General features: G+C 42.6%; 1 protein-coding gene across 3 annotated transcripts in view; it reads left to right on the forward strand.

Annotated features, from left to right (window-relative positions):
- DOCK1 (dedicator of cytokinesis 1) overlaps positions 1–18,689 on the forward strand; it is a 512,522-nt gene that overhangs the window by 312,545 nt on the left and 181,288 nt on the right. For all 3 annotated transcript variants that reach the window (XM_058544272.1, XM_058544274.1, XM_058544273.1), the window contains one exon: positions 5,923–6,017. In XM_058544272.1, the coding sequence (XP_058400255.1) occupies positions 5,923–6,017 (95 nt within the window). The remainder of the gene's footprint in view (positions 1–5,922; positions 6,018–18,689) is intronic.

Below are 18,689 nucleotides of genomic sequence, written 5' to 3' on the forward strand. Positions count from 1 at the left end.
ATGTGAACTATTGAGTGAGTGGTGCTGTTGATAGGGGAGCTTCAGTGTATTGTGAAAAGTGATTATATAAAATGGTGTTTAAAAATGACTGTAATTTGCTGATTTCCAAATGTGTGCACAGAGCAGATGATCAGATACTTACTACATGGTGTGGTCCTGATTTCCCAAGGGATTTTTTTCCTTAGACACAGCGGTTCAGAAAATTGATTATTTGCAGACGATTTGATTTCTGTTATAAAATGGAATTTGGATGTCCCGAATTCATACTGCAAAGATTGTAAACCTCTTTTATTGTGGTTAATCTGTTAGACCATTTGTATAATGTGCTCTTATCCATTAACTATACATAGAGAGTATTTGACTGTTTTTCTACTCTGACAACCTGTCACAAAAATAAAAGATCATTTTGTGTTAACTAGTTGGAAGTTAATTAGTATTCCAATATGAAAATACCTAGACCGTTTTCTCAGGACTACTTCTTTATAACGAGTGCTACTTCAAGTTTTCAAATTTAGCCCTTTTGGTTGGATGAGTCATTCCTATACAAAATCACAGTTATTATCAACACCAAAGTCACATGCCACAGAGCTATGACTTTTACAGTCTCTCAGATGGCCTGTTGGGCCCCAGGACAGTGAGAGGATGGAGCACAGCATGAGGAGGAAAGACTGATTCAGAAAAGAAAAAGAATGGGCGTGTCAACTCAAAACTCTCTCACAATAGAGGTGGTCCCTTTAGGATGGTGAGCTACGCAGGGTCGTTAAATTCTTCTTCTGCCATGGGGCTGCTGATCTGCGGAATGGGCTGTCAGCTGTCATGTGACCGGGTCTCGGAATCAGGAACACAAGTAGAGAACTTACTCAGAATCTCCAGAGTAAGATCGGAGGTGATAAGGAGTGCTCTGGACCTTCCAGAAGAGAGTGCTGTCTTGCCACCTGTCCCAAATTCCCACTAAGAGGCCCTTAAGAAATGTCTGTTGAATGACTGAGTGAACAATGACTTATCCAAGGACAGTGCTGGTAGAAGTAGTGCTTGTTGGTTAAAGGTTGAGTGAATGCAGGATAAAGGACAGCGAAGGTTGGCAGAACCAGGGTGCTGCCATCCCTCTCACCTGCAACGACGGCTCATGGCCAGCCACAGGCTACTGTGCAGCCCCACCTTGCGCTGTGGCCTCCCACAGTTCTGTCTACTTGTAGGTTACCTAAGGAAGCCAAGTCAACCAGGTCTCTGAGCTCTCAGGGCCCTCTTCCTGGAATGTCCTCCCACCTTTATTCAGCTTCAGTCCCACCCGTCTGAGAGCCCCTACCTGACACCTGCCCTGGTCTCACTAGGCAGACACATGCCCTTTGCCCCTTCCTTCTTAACGTTGTCCATGCTCGTCGACCAGCAGCCTATACTATGGTGGTCCAAGGTGACATCTCACACCTGGGAAGTGGCGAGTGAGGATGCTCATGGGGATTATGAAGGCAAGAATGTTAACCAAGTACCTGCCTTTGCCTAGGAAGCATTCTGCTATTGGGCATGCCTGGTCTTAAACAGCCTTGAGTTCCATGGGAAACAGCCACTGAAGGGTGATTTGCAAGCCTGTGTAGAGCACGTCATGAGTGAGAGGAGGAGCCTTGTGCTGAACATCTGTTTCTTTGTTCCTTGTGACCATTTCCTTGTAAATGAAGCTTTAACACTGGGTGATGAGTCTGGGCAGTGCAGTGAATTTACTCAATAGCTATTTATTGAACGATGACTTTGTGTTTAGTAGGGTGGAGGAAACAACAGTGGGCAGAGCAGTTAGGTCCCGCTCTCACGACCCTACAGGCTAGTGGAGACTATCACAGTTAATCAGGGAGTCCTTCCAACTAACCCAAATTATCCATACTTCAAAGGAATGGTCCTTGTAAAGTAGCCAGACTGGCCTGAGTCTGGTGGTCAAAGAAGAAGATTGTGGGATATTGAGGAACAGGAGGAGGAGTCCTGCAGGTAAGGGGAGCCGCCTGTGCAGGAAGGAGCCTGTGCTGGGGGCAGTGAGAGGGCGGGGCCGAGGTGAGCCCAGAGAGGGGCTGGGGTGTCAAACTGCACAGGACCCCATAGGCCATGCTCAGAAGCTTTATGTTCTTTGCTTGTGTGTTTTCAACTTTCTACATCATTTATTTGCTCTTTTCCCCCTAATTGTTTTAAAATTATTTTTTAAAGCATTAATTTTTTGAGTAAACTGTGCATTTTAAGATAATTGTAGAGTCACATGCAGCTGCAAAGAATAATACAGAGAGGTCTGTGTATGCTGTACCTACTTATCTCCCATTACTACTGTCTTGCAAACTGGAGTACAACGTCAAAACTAGATGTTGGCACTGATACCGTCTACTGATCTCATGCTGATTCCCCCAGTCTCACTTGTATTCTTTCCTCTAACTATTTATCATAAAAAAGTTTCAGACATACAGAAAAGCTGAAAGAATAGTACAGTGAAAATTATTATTCTTATCACCTGAATTAACAATTGTGAGCATTTGGCCATATTTGGCTCCTCTGTGTATCACTATGTATCTCTATCTATACAGCCAGACCCCTAAGGAAGTGAGAAACGTGCTTCTCCCCTAAATGTTTAGCAAACTTCTCTTAAGAATGAAGACATTCTCCAATGGCCCTATTGCCTTTTCAGAACATAGCAGCCATCCCCTCATACCATCTATATTCACATTTCCTCAATTCTTCCCAATCTTTCTTGTCTTTCCTTAGGAGCTTCCTCAAATCAGAATCCAGTCCGAATTCATCCATTGCATTTGGTAGTGTCTCTTTAATCCCTTTTTTTCTAGAACAAGTCCATCACCTTGTTTGTTCTTCATTTCATGGCTTTGCTTTTTTATTTTTTTGAAGAGACCAAGCCAATAGATTTGCAGATTATCCTCCATTCAGGAATTTTTGAGTGCTGCTTTGTAATGCCTTTCAATTTGTTTCTCCATCCCTCTGTATGTCCTGCAAACTGGAAGCTTGGTCTAAAATGCAAGTTCATCCTTTTGGCAAGAGTGCTTCAGAGTTGGTGTTAAGTGCTCCCTGTTGTGTCCATTGGGAGCTTGGGAATGCCCAGCTGACCACTCCTGATTATGTTAAGTTTGATCGCTTGGTTAAAAGGGAGTCACTGCCAGATTTCTCTATTGTGAAGATACACACCCCTTTGCAATTGTCATGTAATCTTCGGCATCCACAGAAAGTTGGCAAATATCCTATTTTCTGACGGTCTTTCATCTGATGAATTTAGCATCTATTGATGGTCCTTGTCTGAAACAGTTATTTCTTTGGCATAGCAGAATGGTGATTTCCTACTTCTGAGAGTCAAGATGCTTTGGCTGTAATCTAAGAACACTGGGAAGCCACTGGGGATGTGGATTAAGTGGAGACTGGGGAAGTGTTGGTGCCTTGACTAGATCTGCAATTTGAAAAGGTCACTCTGGATGAAGTGGGGACCAAGAGGGACAAGAGTGGACATAGGTAGATGAGTTACGATTCCTTTCTGGCAGTCCAAGTGAGAAAGGGTGACCGTTTATTCAAGTGGGTGGGGATAGGGATGGACAGAGGCAGATGGGTTTATGACAAGATTTTGGCTGTGGAATATGTTGATGGCTATTGTTAGAGCTGCCCACCTATTATATGGAGCATCCTGTGAACAATCAAACTAAAAAATGCAGCAGGAATGGATTGGTACAGAATGATGAAATTTTCACAAAATATCCCATATTAATCCTCCAACCCCCCTCATTGACTTGGAGATCCCAGTGTAACAGTCTGTTAAGCCTCATCAGCCGTTCTAGGCAAATGCAGTGGTGGGGACCACCACCATGGCTAGTAAATCATGCAGACCAACAAGGAAGCCCTGCAAAAACCTCATCTCCCACAATATGCAGCATTTTGTTTGATCAGCAAAGTACTAAAATTTAACAGCTGAGCCATACTAATGAAGTATGGGACTGTGTTCTCTAGGGGAAAAAAAAAAAAAACAAGGAGTTAGGAAAATATGTTCCTCTTCCAGAATAATAAAAACCAGACCCTGTTTCTCAATTATTAGGCTTTGAGGAGTGATCAGCAAGAAAGCCAGCAATTTCATGCAAATAGAGATGTGACTAAATTACGGCACTCAGCTGGCGAAATATGCAACCTGGTCATTAAAATGTGAAACTCTTGACAAAGTGGGGAAACTTAAGGAGTGAAATATGAATTTCAATAATTAAACTGGGGAGATAAGCCATTCATCGTATAGGGGGCACCCGGAACATTCCTGCTCACAAGGCCTGGTGTCAGGGCACGTGTGAGCAAAGTTTAGAGGACATTGGGCTAACTTTTTCGCTTGACTTTGCCTGGGTCCCTAACCTCTCCTGGACTGGAGCTGTCTGTTGTTCAAGGGTGATCATGGTTGCTTCCCAAATTTTTATTCCCGGTGGAGGCACGCCAAACCCCTCACACAGCAGATGTGACTTGCCGGAACACGGCATTGCTATTAAGGTTGCAGAGATAGCATCTTAACTTTGAACATCAGTTTATTGTCACTATCAAATTTACCTTGTGGCTCTTTGCAAGAAGTACTTGTTTAGAACTTTGTGCTGGGAATTGCTTTCTTGGCTGCTTGAATTCTGTTCACCACCTTGGTCTTCACAGACATTGCACCTAATTATGATTCAGTAGATTCAATACCTGAGAAATATCCACTCATTTGGCAATCTCTAACCATGGCCTCATTTTTCTAAGTGAATTCTCAGTTGCCTTTCTCCTTCCCGCCCCAGATCTTAGGAGAGCACGTGGACTACTGGAGTGTGTGCTTTCAGGATAACCACCTGTTTTGTTCAGGTTAGCTCAGAAAAAGTGCCAACCTGTCAGGTTCAAGAAATTCTCCCAATTCCCACAGGCACAGGGTGGAACCCCTAGGAAATGGGTACCCTTTCCCCATGGCAGGAGCAGTCTTATCAGTGTGGAAGCAGGGTGGGGCAGCAGGATATGACCCATGAAGTGCAGAGGGTCGTCTATGAGACAGCAGAGGCATAATGAGTAGTTTATGGGGATGTAGCTGCCATATATGAGCGTCTGACAATGTGACCACATGCTCAAATGGTTTACAGCAAGCTGATGTCAGGAGTTCCTGTTTGAGCCTTTTATTTGTTAAATCACATGAGAAAAAGGAATGAATAGTAAGACAGCGTGTTCAACCTGATAGGCCTTGTTCGTAATGAAAAATGGATTTAGAGTGAATATAAGAAATAGCTGTGACTTGCATTTTATGTTTTTAAAAAATGTGTTTTCCTAAAAGTGGAAAGAGTAAGAATGTATATTTGGGGATTAACTTTTTATGACTATAAGAGAGACATACCCAGGGACTATTTCCGAATATATCCTTGAAAAAGTTCTCCCAGACAGGAGGCGCTCAGGCAAACAGAAAGACAGAAGAAACACACAGCTCCTATGAAATGCATCTTCATTACTTTTTATTTTATTTTATTTTATTTTTACTTTTTTTTTTTTTTGGGAGGGAGATCAACCCTGAGCTAACATCCATGCTAATCCTCCTCTTTTTGCTGAGGAAGACCGGCTCTGAGCTAACATCTATCACCAATCCTCCTCCTTTTTTTTCCCCCCAAAGCCCCAGTAGATAGTTGTATGTCATAGCTGCACATCCTTCTAGTTGCTGTATGTGGGACGCGGCCTCAGCATGGCCGGAGAAACGGTGCGTCAGTGCGCGCCCGGGATCCGAACCTGAGCCGCCAGTAGCGGAGCGCGCGCACTTAACCGCTAAGCCACCGGGCTGGCCCTTCATTACTTTTTAGAATGTTTTCATTCAGCTAACAAACGTGAGGTCATTTATAATGTAATTATTCAAGGAGGGGGGATTGGTTTTCACCTTTTTCTTGGTGGGCTGTTTCAATGTTTTGGTTTTTATTTCAGGATTTCCTGATGGAAACATTCATCATGTTTAAGAATCTCATTGGGAAGAATGTCTACCCTTCCGACTGGGTGATAATGAACATGATGCAGAATAAGTAAGTACAGGGAGGAAAGGTCTCGTCTTTTCCGGGGTGCCTGAGTCATGTCTGGTGGGAACGGTGGTGTTGCCTGGACACCACGGGGGCGCCCCCTTCTGGGACGCAAATAGTTACGTGGAGAATGGGGCCTGGAGGTGGGGTGATTTCCTTATGCCAGCATGGGGCGCTGGCACGAAGACCTTGGGCCCTGCCCGCTGGAGGAAGACAAAGCGGAACGTGAGCTACGCTTGGCCTTTGTCAAGAGCAGAGAGGTGCTGTTTGCCGTCAGTTTGCCATCTCATTTTAACCACGTGTTTATCATTAGCCGAAGCAATTCTCAGCGCTATGCTAGGTTTTTGAAAGGTGTTTGTTTGCATTACACATATTTCAGCTTTAAAAAAAAAATCATGAGCATTTTTTTCAGACTTATTAAGTATTAAACTTATGCCTTGCTTATCATCGCCCCGCGAGGGCTGTTGGGTAATTTTCTAGCACTTGGGTTTTATCATTTCTGTAAGTACCAACAAAGATCATCAGGTCTCAATCGCATGTGATTTCCAGAAGAAATTTCTGTTGAATTCTTCTTTTCTTTCCTTCTTTCCTATTACAGTGTTTAGGTAGATAACTGTGGATTTAGAGACAGTGCAGTTGTAAGAAGTAATACGCAGACATCTTCTACGCAGTTTACTCAGGTTCCCCCAATGATAACATTTTGTGAAATTACAGTACCAACCGCAACCATGGCATTGACGTTGCTTCAGTTCACGATCTTATTCAGATTTTCCCAGTTTTCTTCTCATTTCCGTCACCACAGGGTCCCACTTGTTGCCCATTTCTGACACACCCTCCTCTCCGTGCCACCTCCACCCTCCCTAATCCTAGGCAACTACGAATTTCTTATTTATTTCTAAAATTTTGTCATTTCAAACATGTATAAATGGAATCTTACAGTATGTAATCTTTTGGGATGTAACCTTTTTTCATTCTGCTTAATTCCCTGGAGATTCAGTTCGATTGTATATAAAGTTTGTTACTTTTCATGGCTGAGTAGTGTTTCACCGGTATGGGTGTACCACAGTTTGTTTATGCATTTTCCCGTTGATGATCATCTGGGCTATTTCCAGCTTGGAGCTGTTGCAAATAAAACTGTTATGAACATTCATGTGCAGGTTCTGTGTGAACATAATCTTCATTCCTCGGGCACAAATGCCCAGAAGTGCAAGTGCTGGGTTAATGGTAACTACAGGTTTAGCTTTATAAGAAACTGCCAAACTATGGCTGTGCCACTGTACGTTCTACTAGGTACGTAAGAGGGATCCAGTTTCTCTGCATCTGTGACAGCGTTTGCTGTGGTCACTGTTTTTCATTTTAGCCATTGTGATAGGTGTGGAGTGCATCTCATTGTGGTTTTAACTTGCATTTTCCCTGATGGCTTTGCCCTTTTTTTGATGCTTTTGGTCCACCCTGTGGACAAGTACACGCAGCACGAGCCTTTCCTGGCCATGAGAGACACGTCATGGTCATGGCCTGGGGATCAGGGCAGGGGTTCCTGGCCTCAGCTTCTTGCATTCGCACCTACTGTGTGACTTTAGATTATTCACATGGCTCTGTTGGCATCTGAATCATCTAGAAAATGAGAGACTTAAAATAAACCACTAATATTCTCTTCCTTTTTTTCTGTCAGGATTAACTTTTGCAAGTGACAATTTAGAATTACTCTGAAGAGCTGCAGTGTTTGGGTTTTTAACGGCCTGTTTTTCACATAACAAAACAAACAAAACCAACTGTCCTGGATCTACATGTAGACTCAAAGCCTCCTTGCTCTGCTACGGGCTACAGCCAAAAATGACAGACCACTCGTTGCTGTCTAGCCATAAAGTAACTCGTGGCTTCTGCATTTTAACTAGACTGAGCAGATTAACTTGCTACGTCAGTAAGGAAACCATAGACCCCGTTACGTTGCTGACCAGAACTGGAGGGCGCTGCTGCATCAGGGCAGAATAGGGGAGGCGGTGGGTATGGACCCCATTCTCTGCCTCCTGACCCCACATATGGACTTGACCTGCTCTCCATCTCCCCTGCAGAGTGGCCATGTCCTGGCACCCATGCCCTGCTGTTCCACACCTGGGGGGCACTGCTCCTGCAAAGGTGAGATGTGGTCAGTTCCCTGAAGTTGTATGACTTGGTGCCCCTACTCCCAGGGCTTTCACCAAGGTAAATTGTCACTCATCGAGGATGGTACAGCCACACTCTATTTATTTTTTTGCTGCTTTTATGATGATTGAGGGTCTGTTTTCAGTTTTAACATTATCGATGCATCATTCCTTCTTCCTACTACTCCATCACCTGCTTCCTACTGTCAACCTTGAAGTATCTGAGCATTGCCCCCAAACTGCATGTGGGTAACAGCCGCGTGGTCTGTGGCTCATGGCATGGAGCACTGTGTTCTGCACTTCCTTCTCTGGGACCCTGTCCAGCGTCTCCCAGGATGTCTTATTGTTCCTGGGGTGAGGAAGTGGCTTGACCTGGGCTCACTGGAATTGTGCATCCCCCGCACACCAGAGCCGACCTGTCGCCGTGTCCCTACTCACCAGTGCACCTCTGCAGGGCCCAGCTGCATGGCAGAGATGCAGGTGTCTAGTGGCATCCTGGACCCAAGCCTTTGCATCTCAACCACGGGGAGGAGAGTTTTGTTTTCTGGGAAAGGAAACTACAAGGGAGAAGCCACAGTTTACTGTATTCTTTCAGCAAAGGATACAATGGAGACTTCTGAGGATAAAGTCTGGTGTAGGTGATAATAGAATTGAAGTCTGGAGCCGGAAGTCCATCCTGTTCTCTTGTTCGGTGTGCACATAGGCTACAGCCTTAAAAGACACCTTGATAAGGGAAACACTCTGAATGTGAAATTCCTATGGCTTATTTTATGTTGTATGCAAAATGTTGTACGGAACTGTCTAATCAAGCATTCTGGTACTCTGAGGCCAAGTCTCCAGCCGACAGTGTTTACTCCATCGGCGCTTCCTAAGGGTTTGTGGTGTGTGTGCATATGTGGTGTGTGTGTGCATGTGTATGGTGTGTGTACATGCACACATGTATGTGTGTGGTGTGTGTGCACGCACATGCTTCTGAGAGTTTTTGCATGCATGTTGTGGTATATGTGTGCCTATACGTGTGTGTATGTGTCCATGTACGTGTGTGTGTGCATTTGTTGGTGTCAAGTAAAGAAACTTTTATTCTCAGAGCTTCTGATTCTGAGAAGCCCAAACAAATCTGCATTCCCATCACGGCTGACACAGTCCGCAGGAACAATTCTCAAGCCAATGTGGATAGCAGAGGAGCATTCCATGAAAGAGACATTTTAGACTCTGATCAAAATTTGGGCCATGATAACTGTAGTCTTCACTCTTGCATCCCCCTGCCCCGAATGCTGCTCCTCTGTTGAATAAACAAATTGGTTTTTAGAAGCTGAGTCAGTTGGGTGTTTGGAGAAGGTATTGCCTCCATGCAGCCAACTAGGTAAAACTTAAAACCATCTCAAGACGTGTGGTTTGGTGACCCTTCAGTTTTCTTTCACATCTTTGCTTAAATGCCAGTTTCACAGTGAAGAGCTTCTTTAATTGTTTATTTAACGTGCTGACCTTTGTGATCTGTTCTGCATTTGCATCCAAGGGCTAAGGAGGGCCCAACGTGTGGCATAGTTTCCATGTGCCAGGCACTGCTATGGGGATATTGCATGTAATCGTGTCCTTAATACCCTCAGTGACACTCTGAGACAGCTGTTGTTTCTATGCCCACTTTACAGGTGGGGAAATTGAGGTATAGAGGTTTGGTAACTTACCAAAAACCACACAGCTGGGAAGGGGTAGGGCCGGTACTTAAATACAGGCTGTCTACCCCTGCCCCACACCATAAACCACCCTGCCACCTTGAGTAGGCCTCCTGTTTCCCAAAGAGAGTGTTTTGTTTTGTTTTTAATCCTAGTGTCCTTAAAGCACAACTTCTCCACAAACCTTACTACTTACCTGAGTGAATTATAAGCATAGAAGTCAAGACGTTCCTACTTACCTTTTTGGTGCCATTAGACGTATATGCTAATAAAGAGGGTGCCATTCATTACTGAGCTTTATGGAGTCCTACTGTGAAGTTCTAGAAGAACAAAGTCTCACTAATATTGTAATAAAGTCATTCCTATAGAAATTACATAGATGCCATATAACATTGTTTCTCTGTCATTATCTAGTTGCCTTTTTTTTTTTTTGCCTATGACTTAATAGCTTAATATCTTTTATGTTGCCAGACTTCCCTGCTCCTTCTCCTGGCATGCATTAGAGACTTCCTTGCCTTAGTAGGATAAGCAGTGATTCCCAGAAGCTTCCAGAGTCTGTATTTAACTTTTAATGGCACAACTGGACATGCAGCTTTACCACCCACAGCTTAGAAATGGACAAAATCAGCCTCTGTGGTCTCTTAAATATTTGTATGCCTGTTCAGCTTTGTCCCAGCAGCTTTGTCAACTATTCAGCTTTGTCCCAGCAATACATGGGGCTTGTAAAATGTAATTAAAGATAGTGCCTATTAGTTTTGGTGCAAAAACTTGTAAATCAGGAATCAAAGTTATAGGGTATAATGAATACCCCAAAGAACAGTAGTCACTTGGTTGCTGTGTTCAAGATAGTAACTGATTGGCGATGGCCTGGCATTATAGCTCTGCTCTAGGATATGATAGTGCCAGACAGCAAGATGACATTTAAGATAAGCACAGTTCAGATACAGGAGAAGTGTGCTTGTGTGTTAGCATCCAGAAGTGCTTTATAATCTTCCCAGAGGGAAGCAAACGCTAAGTTTCCATTTAAGATCTCAGGTCGTATTGGAAGCACAGGCTTGCACTGTTTAGCATATAAGAGCTAGCATCCATCAGTGAAGTCATTATCTAAATTTTTCAGATTGACGCTTTGAGGTCAGCGTAGCATAGTCTAATGTTGAAGAGTCATGTGTGGCTATCAAAGAGTTCTCTCTGGTCGTAAACTTGGTTGAGTTTCTGTGTCTTTCTTCTAGTCTGAGGGCTTGAATTCATCCCAGTAGGGTGTTTGTACATGAATAATCCCTGACTAGAATTTTAAGGCATAGGAGTGACCTGGTAGGAAATGAGTCTACTGGTTTGACTGAATTCCTTTCCCATCTTGAAGTAAGCATTTGTTATTAACTGCTTTAATTTGACTTGAGAAAGGCATTTCTACAGTGTGCAGTGGGTGAAAAAAGGGGCAGGACTGAGTATAATTTTCAAATTTTTAGAATTAGACTCTCTTATTCGTATCGGCTGCATAGCAAGGAACAAAACCTTTCCTACGTTTGTGAACTATTCAGACTTGCAACAGAATTTTTAAAAATTGAACTACCCTGATTCAAATTCTCACTAGGCCTTGCTGCTTGTGTTCTTCTCTCTCAGGATGAAAAATAAATGAAATCGACATTTTTACTTCCAAAATCGACGTTTTCACTTCCTCTGAGCTATTGTAGTTTGCAACTGTGATTATCAACCATTCTCAAGTGTCCCTCTCTATTAGCGTAGATTTTGTGCCTCATACTTCCTGCTCTCTTTCAGATTAAGCTGGGGCTTAAAGGAGATTATATTTATAATTTGTGGTTTCTATGCTACACACTTTCATACAGGACTTGGTATGTTTTACAGGGAATGATTCATAGACCATGAATATAAAATAGAACATGTAAAACTATAGAGAAAATGTGAAGCTTTCTAGAAGTCAAAAGACTTGAAGCTGCCTGGAAGACAAAAGAAAAAGGAAAATATAATGGATTGCAAAATTCTCACTGGATGATAAAGAAGATCCTTGCAATTTGTCAGGGGAGACTGACAATTTTTGATGTAGATCCTTGTATATGACACATTGAGCAAGAGAATATCATGGTTAAGGAATTAGTTGAGAACTCATAATTCTGCCCACAGAAAATGGAAGAGATTAATATTTCAGTTTTGAAATGCTTAAGATGTTACCAGTCAGCATGTTGGCCATAACCGAGGTTGGTCATACTTGGACCTGTCTGAAAGACTAGCGTATTGAATGTAGAGGATTTTGCTGACCTGCCTGATTTAGTCTTGTCTAGATGTTCACCATTTAAACACTGGAGACCACCAATCAAAAACTATTGTCTGGTTTTACTTTATCTGGAATCAAGTTAATCTTATATTTGTCCATTTGTCCTTTCAAACTCTGAAATTGCATTCCAACTTGGAATTTGTGAGACCATGTTGCTATTTATTTCATGTGTCTAGGTGTTACTCATATTTTTGGTCATGGGCATGTGGAGACTGTCCCAGAGTGATGATGTTTGCACCATCTGCATTCTTGATCCCCTTTTGACTACATCATTGGCTCCTTTCTGTGTGGCCTCTTCTATGTCTCCTCTCACCTGTGATTCAGGCATCCTTTGACCAGCAAGTGTTTTCCTCAATCCATTAATGTAGTGTATTATGTTTCCACCAACCTGATGTACATAATACATATTTGCACAGTTATAATCATGTGTGGCTCCTTTCATAAGGTAAATTTTCCATGCATATTTTAGTAACCAAGCATTACTCTCCTTTTAAATATAATACATTTCCCACTCATATGCCATATCCGTCAGATGTATCAGAGTCCAGGATGGCAAGCTCAATGATGTTTTTGCCTAAATTAATTTGGCGTATAGTCAGGACAGGAAAGGGCCTTAAGCCTTGGAAAGGGATTCCGCCCTTAAGAAGCCAGGTTTCTTAGGGATAAATCATGGTAATGCTCAGAAAGCAAATTTGCAGGGTAGGCTGTTTGCAGGTACATTGCCATTTGGCTTCACTGCTGTGGAAGAATTTTAGTCCTTGCCAGCACTGTGCCTTGGGCTTGGATCAGAGAAGATGTACCATTTGCCTTAGGTTGGGAGAGAGAGAGGTGGGGGTCCCCACTTGCTGGGGGTCTGCCTCAAGGGCCTTGGCACCAGCCACAGCCTCAAAATGGTTGAGTCAGGGAGGACTGTGTGTTTTCATTCCTGTTCAGTCTCCTTCCCAGGAAACACTTCTCCCGAGAAAGGGCATGCAGCTAAAATCTTTGTGCATATTGAAAGCACAGATATAAAGCATTTTGGACTCAAGAGACTGTTGGATTATTTCTTCTCAACATCTTTTTTCCTTTCTTTGAAGCCTGGGGTTTCAGTTGATGATGTTACTTTTAATTTAATTTATTTTTAAATTTATGGTTTCCTATTGAGGTTTTGCATACCAAATGGCTTGAAGATTTTAAGCACACCTAAGAATCATTTTTTCCTTTGAAATAGTATACGGAAGCTGTGACACCAATGCTGTCACAACACAACTAGCTAAGGACCAAAAGGAAAAAAAATAAATATTGTTTTTCAGTGAAGAAATAGGAATTCAAAGTCAGTATAATGAAAACATTCTAGAATGAAAATTTCCCTAGAGCTCAGCATGCCTGCATTTTACCCAGCTCATACACTTAGTAATAATGCTCTCTGAACCTTCATCCTCTCCAAGGACGTTGGCCTGAGACGTTTTGCAGCTCAGACCCGAGTTTTCGGGTGCTGAGGCACAGGCCTACCGCCTTGGTTGGGCCGACCTGGGTTGCACTTGAGTACATTTCTGCCTAGTCTCCCTGAGACACACACAAGACGTTCCTCTGGGGCTGAGTTGGCCATCTTGAAGCCCTGGAATTTCAAGACGGATATTGACTTGGATCTAGTGATGTTGCTGTGGATCCCATGTCAGGAGAAGGATCTCATGTGCATGGTGCTTTGCTGCCAGTCGGAGTTCTGTTTATCCTTTATGGTGTTTTCATAAATTATTTTAGTATTTTCTGTACAGTTATTCTATGGCATGCTTGCTTTTGCTCCTGGCTTAATAATTAAGCTTGGCCTTAAATTAAAACAAATAATTTCAGATTTTATCTGGTTGTTTATAACCAATTTGTTGCACATAGCATAGATATTTTATACAGTTGTGTTTTATTCAAATTGCCTTTTTATTTAATTCAGAGATGAAAAATCAAACTACTCTCAAAGGAATGGCAGTGATGAAGAGCTCTTAGCCAGAGCTCTTATTTAGGGAAGCTGGCTTTGGAGGAAAGTTTTGAAAGGGCAAAGTCTGTTTAAGAATTCTCAGAGCCGGCGCACACTTTGGTGTTGACGACGCCGTTCTGCTGGCACTTAATCCTGGAGGACGTACTTCACTTCACAAGGAATGGAGCCAAGTGCCCTCTCTGTGTGATGCGTGAAACTTCTCTTAATACAAAACAGAATGGAGGCAATACATTTTATTAATTAAGGTTGTTCTCCAGATCCTTCCATCCTACATTTTTACCTCCAACGCTCCTGGGACTTAGAAGAAAGCCTGTGCAGTATAAGACACTCTGATGTTAAGCTTTTAATTTAAGTCTAGAATGGGAGGAGGAGGAGGAAGCCAATGTTTCTGAGTGCTGCTTTGCCAGAATTGTCTGAGGTTCCTTTTCAGTGTTTCTCAACCAGGGACGATTTTGCCCCCTACAGGACATTAGGTGATGTCCAGACACATTTTTGTTGTCAACTGGTGGAATGAGGGCTACTGTCATCTAGTGGGTAGAAGCCAGGGGTGCTGCTGAACATCCTTCCATGTTCAGGACAGTCCCCTATCACAAGGAATCATTTGACTCAAGATGTCAATAATATCTCCATTTTATGGATGCAAAAACTGAGTCTCAGTGATGTTAAGTAATTAACAGAAATATATGTGATTCATTTCATTGATCCTCTTTATTTCCACATTTCTCAGCCACCCTTCTCTGTTGCATGACCCCAGCAAAGCCAGCACCCCTTAGAATAGATAATAGCGGCCGTCCCCTGGAGATGCCAGAGCTGATCTTTCATGTGTTAGGGTGGTGCCTGAGAACTGGAGGCAGTTGTCCCCAAGACTTCCTGCCATGTGCTCCAGCTTTAAAGTAGATCCCCATGGACGTGGCTCAGGTTCTCTTGGTGATGGGAGCAGGGTGGGCGTGGGGGTCACAATGCCATGAATGTAGATCCCAGGGCTGCCCCTGCTAGTGCCTGGCATGTAGGACACCTGTGGAAAACATTAGCAAGTGTCTCTTCTGGGGAAGTTCATTGTTTTTCGTTTAATATTCCACATATAAGTGAGATCCTACAGTATTTGTCTTTCTCTGCTTGGCTTATTTCACTTAGCATGTATTCCCTCAGGTCCATCCATGTTGTCGCAAATGGCAGAATTTCCTTCTTTTTTGTGGCTGAATAATATTCCGTTATATATATATAACATCTCCTTTATCTATTCATCCTTCGATGGCTACTTAGGTTGTTTCCATGTCTTGTCTTTTGTGAATAATGCTGCAATGAACATGGGAGTGCAGATATCTTTTTAAAATAGTGTTTTTGTTTCCTTTGATATATACCCAAAAGTGGGATTGCTGGATCGTGTAGTAGTTCTATCTTTAATTTTTTGAGGAACCTTCATACTGTTTTCCATAGTGGCTGTGCCAATTTACATTCCCACCAACAGTGCACCAGGGTTCCCTTTCTGATGATAGCCATCCTAACAGATGTGAGGTGATATCTCATTGTGTGCATTTCCCTCATGATTAGCGATGTTGAGCACCTTGTCAGGTACCTGTTGGCCATTTGTGTGTCTTCTTTGGAAAAAGGTCTATTCAGTTCCTCTGCCCATTTTTTAATCTGATTGCTTGTGTTCTTGTGATTGAGTTGTATACATTTTGGATATTAACCCCTTATCCTATTTTTCTTCTGTGCTTGCAGAATAAGAACCTTGTTTCAAGTATGTGTGTAGCAGATATCTTTTCCTCCTCAGTGACTTTTCTCTCTCTCTCTTAATAGTGGTTTTGTTGGTTGACATTAAAATTTTTTATTTAAAAAAATTTCTTTAAAAAAACTCTTTTTGAAGACTCTTGTAGGAAGAAACTGAGTGGACTTCCTGCTAGTGAATTGGTCGTCACAAGCATGGTGACCGTCCAGATAGCAAGGCTTTCCATTCTTTCTATATGGAAGCTCCATGAAATGCAGCTTTTGAAATGAAATCATCTTGAAGACTGAACATGGAATTACACCGTTATTTATCAAACTCCTGCTATTTTCTAGACACAAAATCGGAAATAAAATTGGATAATATTTTGTCTCCATTTTCAGGAAAGCCTGACAATGGAAAACTTAAATTTTTAAAAATTCACATATATAGTACATTTTCAGATCTATAAAGAAATGATAATAACGTTTAATATAATTTCTCCATAGAATTAAAATGTCAATAGGATTGTGGCATCTTCTACATATTTTTACTCATATAAGATGCTTTTCTATGTCACTGACCATGTTTTCACGGAATTCTGTACATTTGTGTGTGCATCTTGGATGCCACGTGGGGAAAATCACTCATCATCTTCGTGGTTGCTCAGTGCGCAGTGACCCTGCTGGCATATAGCAGCTCCTCAGCAAACAGTGGTTGAGTGACTGTCTGGTTGGAGGAATGAATGTCAGTGGGAAATGCTCTTTATTGCAAAGTCAACTGATAAAATACATCACATACTTTTGTAGCAGTTCTTTTCCAGCAGTAAAATGCAGTTACCCTTTTTATATTTGGATGCACAGAGAAATAATTCTGGATGTAGTTATACAGTGAACAAATAATACCTCTTATTCTCTTGAAGATCTGTTAGCTAGTGGATTTCCTTAATTGAAAGTTGTTCTAAATTTACCACAAAATGTATGCAGGAGCTCCCAGTCTGTACCCACGAGCCGGCATCGTAACGGCGAGTCTGGAAGCTGCAGGGAGGCTGCTGTCTGCTGGAGCTTGCTGTGTTGTGTTAACCTTTCCAATAAGACTTCAGAGGAGAGTTTTTACTTAATACTGTACCTGTCAAATTCCCAGAGCTGCAAGTAAATTGAAGATACAAATTATATTGTAAAGTGAAATATTTTGTGTTATTCTACAGTTTGGTTGACATAGGAAGAAAATGAACTCTGACAGCTTGGTCTTTTCAGTTCAGTAGATTCTAATGGTTCAAAACAAAAACTCTGCTCCAAAAGGCTCTCCCCATGTTGCTATATCAGAGACGTTACAAGCCGTTCTCCATACTCAGGATCCAGTGTCCATCGACTCCGTGTCATGGAGACTCAGGATCTTAGGAAGGGATAGATAGCGCTAAGTGTTAATATTTGTGAATATAAATATTAATCGTCCCCAGAAGGGGAAGGAGATCTTACTATCTGACCCTATGGGTAGCTTTTTAGCACTTGCCACTTTTCTCAGCATGCAATCTATTTTTCGTAGCAGATAAGATCTTTTCCCCATTTTGTCTGATTTGTTGCTGTTGCATCCCTAACATGGGGCTGCTTGGGATGTGGAGGTTGGGAGAGGAGGTTAGTGGAGCCCCCTCTATCTCTCCTCTTCTGTGATTATAGTTCCTTCTCTCCTGATTCACTGTGTTCAGGGGAAGAACACTGAGTGGGGTTTTCTGCAAGAGCTAGAAAATCCTAAATTATCAGATTGAATCCCTCAGCTGTGATGCAGTGGGATGGACTGTATGTGTTGAAAAGGTGGGTGAGTGTTTTGTAGAACTGGGCTCTAAGCCATAGATACCTCCCAGTTTGGGTTTGCTTCTGGGAGCTTTCCACACCTCTGTCCTGCACACCTTTGCCGTGGCTGCGCAGGGCTCGGCGGCGGTGGAAGCATTGACAGGTGGCAGCTCCGGCCCTTTCTCTGGAAGCCCCGCAGTCCTTGCCCTGCAGGAGCTGGCCTCCTCGCTGCTTTCTCCAACATCCCTGGGATTGAGGGATCAGGAATCTGATTTGATTCTTCAAACTGAGTGTTATTGCTCGACTAAAGTAAATGGCCATCTCATTCCCATCTGAGGCTGCAGCACATCACGTGGAAGATGTTTCTAATTAGCTATTAACCTGCTGATGATTTGGAAATGGAATATAAGCAAGCTGAATATTGGATAGATTCCTTTATTTTTGATATTAAACCTACGAATTAAACTTGATTTAGAGAGAACGGAGTGCTTCTCCTTGATGAGATACCGTTGGAGGTAAACATGCTTTGCATGTAATTTATGTGACCTGGCATTTCTGAGCAGCATTTGTCAAGTAGTTAGGTGCTCTCTCGTGGACCTTAAGCTCCCCCATTTTCAGTACATTATGAAGTGAGTTACTAAAATGGAGGAAAACGTAGAGAAGGGGAATGTCCTGCTTATCACTGATAATCTGCCTATAAGATGCATTGGGGTACTTTTTCAGTTTAAAGAAACTATATATACAACGTGACACTTGAAAGTAAGCATGTAGTGAGATAGGGGTTGTTGGGGGAAGGAGGGGCTGCAGGGAACCCTATGGGACTCCAGCATAAGGCAAGCACGTCGGGAAGCACCCCAATTTGCTCCCAGCCGTCTCTAAGCCCAGACAAATGAGGAACAGTGTGAGTTCATCATTCTTGGGGTCTGATCAGAAAGGAAATGTCTTCTTTCTCCAGGGGAGGCCTACTTTTCCCTGACACCAATTTCTAAGGAAGTTTCCTCTTGCTGTCCTTAGAGGGGAGGCGGGGTTGATTTTGGTTTGTTTTACATAATAGAACATGTCCTCAGTGTCAGATTTGGAGAAGCCACACAGGACTTCTTTGTGGTCCCC

This window comes from Diceros bicornis, chromosome 6, assembly GCF_020826845.1.
Source record: "Diceros bicornis minor isolate mBicDic1 chromosome 6, mDicBic1.mat.cur, whole genome shotgun sequence".
In the NCBI taxonomy this organism is placed as follows: Eukaryota; Metazoa; Chordata; class Mammalia; order Perissodactyla; family Rhinocerotidae; genus Diceros; species Diceros bicornis.